This window comes from Asterias amurensis, chromosome 10 (genome assembly GCF_032118995.1).
Source record: "Asterias amurensis chromosome 10, ASM3211899v1".
NCBI lineage: Eukaryota > Metazoa > Echinodermata > Asteroidea > Forcipulatida > Asteriidae > Asterias > Asterias amurensis.
Genome location: NC_092657.1, coordinates 16,598,838 through 16,604,837, shown reverse-complemented (window position 1 = coordinate 16,604,837; position 6,000 = coordinate 16,598,838). Strand labels below are relative to the sequence as shown.

At 39.5% G+C, this 6,000-nt stretch overlaps 1 protein-coding gene across 1 annotated transcript in view; it reads left to right on the top strand.

Annotated features, from left to right (window-relative positions):
- LOC139942584 (gamma-aminobutyric acid type B receptor subunit 2-like) overlaps window positions 1-6,000 on the top strand; it is a 148,542-nt gene continuing 142,542 nt past the window's right edge. Inside the window, exon 1 of the mRNA XM_071939445.1 lies at window positions 1-2,872. Coding sequence (XP_071795546.1) covers window positions 2,630-2,872 — 243 coding nt within the window. The 5' untranslated portion in view covers window positions 1-2,629. The remainder of the gene's footprint in view (window positions 2,873-6,000) is intronic.

Genomic DNA, 6,000 nt, shown 5'->3' with positions numbered 1-6,000 from the left:
TGTTTGGTTAACAAGGCAAGTCATCACGGGTCGCGCTAAAAGTTCACAATGCTAGCTTTTGTCCGTAAAAATAGACTTTGATTTCGATAAATACAGCTCCATACGTAAATGAGTGCTACTAAACTGTTGGAGAATCGGTGTGTTGACTTGGTGCATTGTTACAAAGTTCAGCCGCGTTGGGACTGTGAAAACGACGGTGTGTATACGCGGCGTAGTTCAGCAGTTGCACACAGGATTTCATAACTCAAAGTCTATTCTTGGTTTACAAAGCGCTGAGTGACCGCGTGTACAAGGAATGCTTTGGGAGTTCATGTCGTAGAAACACAAACTTCACCTTTTTATTTGAAGGATGGTGTAAAGATCACGAAGGGCAATGCTGCTCTTTTGACAGGATTTATACTGTAGTACTTGGGAAGCCATTTTCTGTGGTGATAGTGACAGCGTGTTTTCTGAGATCGCAGTAAAAACTGGCCAATCTTTCGGTCAACTTCGGCAACTGTTCTACGTTTTGCTAGTACGAACTGCAATAGTGGCAACGTTCATTCTGAGATCACAGTAAACCTTGACAATTTCAGGAAACTTTTGAAATTACATTATCTACGTTTAGCTAGTACAAACTGCAATGTGTCAACGTGCATTCTGAGATCACAGTTAACTCAACAACTTTTTCTGTCAACTTCTGCAACAAGATTATCTGCGTTTAGCTAGCTATAATTGTGGTAGCTACATCGTGCATTCTGAGATCACAGTAAAGTCGAAAATTATTTCGGTCAACTTTTGCAACTATAGGTTTACGTTTAGCTGGTACAACACACTGCAATATCGACAATGTGCTTTCTGAGCTCACAGTAACTTAGACCTCGGTCAACTTTTCGGTCAACATCTGCAACTAAGAGTTCCAAGCGACATTATCGACAATGTGCATTCTGAGATCACAGTAAACTGAACAATTTGCAGTCAATTTCGCAACTGGGTCATCTTAGCTTGTACGAAACGCAATAGTGACAACGTGCATTCTGCATTCATCACAATAAACTGGATAATTATTTCGGTCATTTTCTGCAACTGTAACTTCGTTTTTGTAGCACCTACTGCAACAAGTTATTTTGATATAACAGTGAACACACATTCATATGACATAAGGTTTGGGCAAATTTCGTATGTATACACCCACACCACACAGTGAACTCCTATAGTATCATCCATACCCCAAATGAGGCTAATACACAGTTCAAGAGCTGTACATCATCAGGGACCATTAACACGGCAAAACAGCTGGTGATATTATAACCATAAATATATAATTCGGAAGTCCGTTTTGAAGGGCGAGTTGACCTCCCGCACGTGCTCGCCACGCGAGGTTGGTGGGAGTATTATATAGCCTTCAAAGCCCCCGGCGTTAGGCGGAGCTAGCCGACCGGTGAAATCCTCTCATTACGCCCGGTGAAGTCACCCAAGGTAGTCGTGCTGGATCACCGAGGAGTCTGACAGCTCTGTTGACAAATTCGACTCTCCACTGACTCGCGTTGAACCATCTCAAATTCTTCTGTGTGGATTACACGCTTATAATCGTAGGTTCGCGAAAACACTGTGTGTATATTTACTTGCTGTATAGCTCATGTTCCTTTTGAACTTCTCTTGCTTGATTTTCTACTGCCGCGGAGTGGATTTTTCGGAATTTAGGATACTTCTCTATATACTTCGGAGTAGATTTTCGAAATTTGGGATACTTCTCAGTTCTGAAAAGAACTGTCCTGCTTTTTAACACTAAAATTAATCTGTGTGGATTACGCCCTTTAATTTATAGGTTTGCAGTAACACCGTCTGTATAATTGCTTTGTAGATTATGTTCTTTTGAGAATTTGTCCTGCTTTATATTCTACTACAGTGGAGAAGATTTTCAGAATTCGGAAGACTAATCTACTAAACCGACTCGCGCTGAACCATCAAAATTAAAAAATTCTTCTAAGTGGACTGCACGCTTTTGGTTTGTGTTAACATTGTGTGTGTGTGTTTCTACTTGCTGGGTAGATTATGTTCTATTAAGAACTTGTCTTGCTTTATATTCTACCTCGACGGAGTAGATTTACGGAATACAGGAGACTTCTCTACGACGGCAGAGTAGATTTTCGGAACTTAGGAGACTTTGTTTTTCACTACCGCAAAACAGATTTTCGAAATTCGGGAGACTTCTCAGTCCTGAAACGAACTGTCCTGCTTTTAAACTACTACTCGTAAAATAAATCGGCCGGGACTACTATTTTCGCTTTAGTGGATTGAGGGGATTTCTCGCTATTAACTACCGAGGAGTGAGTTCTTAATTTGTCTCAACGTTTCGAGTAGATGTACTTTTTATATCTGAAAAGAACTGTTCTGCTTTTAACTACTATCTGGTGGAAGGTAGGAACTCGGCAGGGACTCCTACTTTTGATTTCGGTGGATCGCATGGATTTCTCGTTATTTACTACCGCGGATTGCAGTAGGTTCTAAATTTGTCTCAAACTTTCGACTATAGCTACATTTGCTGAGTGGATTGAGGAGAGTTCTTTTTTATAACTACCGCGGATCACAAAGTGATTTCTTAATATTGTGCTTGACGTTTCGACTAGCTTGCTCCAAGTTCAACACAATGGAAACTCTACCCTGTTTTGTGTTGATGGTGATTATTGTGCTAGGTTCAGCTCCGGATTCGCTCGCCCAGGAAGAAAACGTCATCCATGTGACCGGGTTATTCCCGCTCTCAGGCGGGGTCCAGGAAGGTGGAATAGGGCGTGGCGTCTTGCCTGCCGTGGAGCTGGCACTGCTACATGTTAAAGAGAGTGATAGCGTCTTGAAAGGATATGAACTCCGGACGATATACAACGACACGCTGGTGAGTGCACTTTAACAATACATTTCCCCCAAATTTTCACCTAAATAATAATAAGTTCTAGAACAATTTGGTTGCCACATGCTATTGAATATTGTCCAAAGTTCATATCACATTATGAGTCAGCAACAATTTTACAAAAGTACGCCAATCACAAGATGATTTTTTTTTTTTTTCAAAATATTTGTCCCCAGGATTTTACCTTGTGATTGGCAAATTTGTGTAGAATATTTTTGTTAGCTCATGTTATCAAAGTTTGGGCTTGAAAATTTAAAACTTACTGGGGAGTGGGACTCTAACGAATGACCTATGTTATCTGGAGGTCGTTGGCTCAAGTACCGCTCAAGTTGAAACTGTCTTTGTTCGAAACTAAGCTAATAATTTATTAACTTGACCAGTTATAGTTTTCTTTGTTGCGTATTACTTCTCATTTTATTATAATGCGATTTATGTTAAAACAAATTATGCGGTATTTTATTATTTCCGTAAAAAAAAATGAGCGATTGTTGTTTTGTCTTCTTCTGTATATTAGATCTACATAAGTAACCGATTTCGAAGATATATAATTACTTGGTCATGCATGCAATACACTATAAAACCACCGGGTCTGAATTGAGGCGGATCCCAGATTCCATGGGGCCTGACTCTTTAATGGGTCAGGTTCTGATCTCCAAAATAAATAATATTATATATGATCGAGCGCGTCAATTTGACACGCTTCTTGATCAATTTGACCCAAGGCCCGAGTCGCACTGCCCTTAAAGGAACACGTTGCCTTGGATCGGTCGAGTTGGTCTTTAAAAAGCGTTTGTAACCGTTTGTTACAAAATGAATATGGGTAGAAAGATGTTGTAAAAGTAGAATACAATGATCCACACAACCATGCCTTGAAATTGCACGGTTTTCCTTTTACCTCGTCGACTAACACGGTCGGCCATTTATGGGAGTCAAATTTTTGACTCCCATAAATGGCCGACCGCATTAGTTCGCACAGTAAAAGGAAAACCGTGCAATTTCGAGGCAAATTTGTGTGGATCATTGTAGTCTATTTTTAAAACATCTTTCAAACCATATGCATTTAAAAAAAAAAAAAAAAAAAAAAAAAAACCGGTTACAAACGCTTTTTTATAGACCAACCCGTCCGATCCAAGGCAACGTGTTCCTTTAATTTAAAAGTGACACTGACACAGATTCTGAGTCGCTCTGTTCACGTTCCGAATCACACTGAACTGTGTTCCTAGTCACATTGACCCGGAAAGGAGGCAGGCCCCCGAGACACGGAACCGGGTAAAATTTACACATATTATTCCGGGTCACACTTACCCAGAAATGGGTCCGACCCATTTATCACCGAACCGGATTACTTTTGGATCTTAAGAGTGCAAACCCTACACAAAGTACTGATGTATATCTTGGAGAATGTCTGTTTAGGTATGGGCCAAAATCTGCTCTAGATAGTCTCTCTTCACTTTTTGAAATCCATGACTGCCCGTATATTCCCTAAGCTTTGATGTTATCTCCCTTGTGGTGAACAAGTCACGCAATCTAGAGCTGTTTTTTCCACTGCTGCCTCTCGCCTATGGCACGGCCTTCCTGTTCCCATTTAAAACGCCTAGGCAGTGCTGTCCTTCAAAAAGGGTTTAAAGAATCACCTGTTCTGTAATTTGTAGCTGGTTGACCCCCATATTGCGTGTTTTCTTCTTCTAATAATAAGCGCCTTGCATTTTTTGGTAATTAACCGCTATATAAATGCAGTTTTTATTGCTAGTTATATCATTATCATCGGCGTAATGCGCAGACTGTCGGTAAATACAGCAGTCTTAAAGGAACACGTTGCCTTGGATCGGACGAGTTGGTCTATAAAAAGCGTTTGAAACCGTTTGTTATGAAATGCATATGGTTATAATTATAAAAGTAGAATATAATGATCCACACAAGTTTCACTCAAAACTGCGCGGTTTTCTTTTAAAGTCGCGAACTATCACGGTCGGCCATTTTATGAAAGTCAAAATTTTGACTCCCATAAATGGCCGACCGTGTTATTGGACGAGGTAAAAAGAAAACCACGCAATTTTGAGGCATATCTGTGTGGATCATTGTATTCTACTTTCACAACATCTTTCCAACCATATGCATTTTATAACAAACGGTTACAAAACGCTTTTCAAAGACCAACTCGTCCGATCCAAGGCAACATGTTCCTTTAATCAATTTATATGCCTTGAATCCCGTGGTAATTTTTTCTTGGCGCTACATCAATCCAGTTATTATTATTTATAATAATTTACGTATTATGTGCAGACTGGCGATTAATACAACAATACAAAAATAATTAATATGCTTATAACCCTCGTAATTAAAGGTATTTTAATTAAATGAGTAAACTGGAAAGACCTTGCTTTTTTCAATAATCAAATTTAGCATGAGGTCCCATCTTATGAATTACCCTCAGCTACAGGTAATGCAATCTTGCATAGACGAGTCTTCGCAGCCCCTTGTGTGTGGACCAATGGCCTTGTGTTTAGCCCAAGCTTACATTTAGTAATTGTTGCTCCAGCCTTGTGCCTATAATGTTGCCATGAGATGCGTGGGTTTACCCTTCAATAATCCCCTCGGGTGTTCCACTCGAATTTAAAACTTTAACTTCCTTCTGTGTCCTCTCTCCATTGAGTTATTGCGTTTTGTGGTTCTTTTTTTATGTTCTATAATAATTGTCTTCAACTGTCATTGGTTTTCTTTCTCGACTTTCCAAAAGCGCTGTGCTATTTCACTGTAATTTTTCGCTATTTAAAAACTGTTCATTATTAGTAATGTTATTATATCAGGCCCCCTGGTAGAATGTTTAATGGCAGTTGACACGATTGGTAATTACTCAAAATAATTATTATCATGAAACCTTACTTGATTACGAGTAATGGGGAGCTGTTGATATAATTATAAAACATTATGAGAAACGGCTCCCTCTGAAGTAACGTAGTTTTCGAGAAAGAAGAAACTTTCCACGAATTTGATTTCGAGACACCAGAATTAGATTTTGAGGTCTCGAATTCAAGCGTCTAAAAGCACAAAACTGTGTGTGACATGGGTGTTTTTTTATTTCATTAGTATCTCGCAACTTCGACAACAAGTTG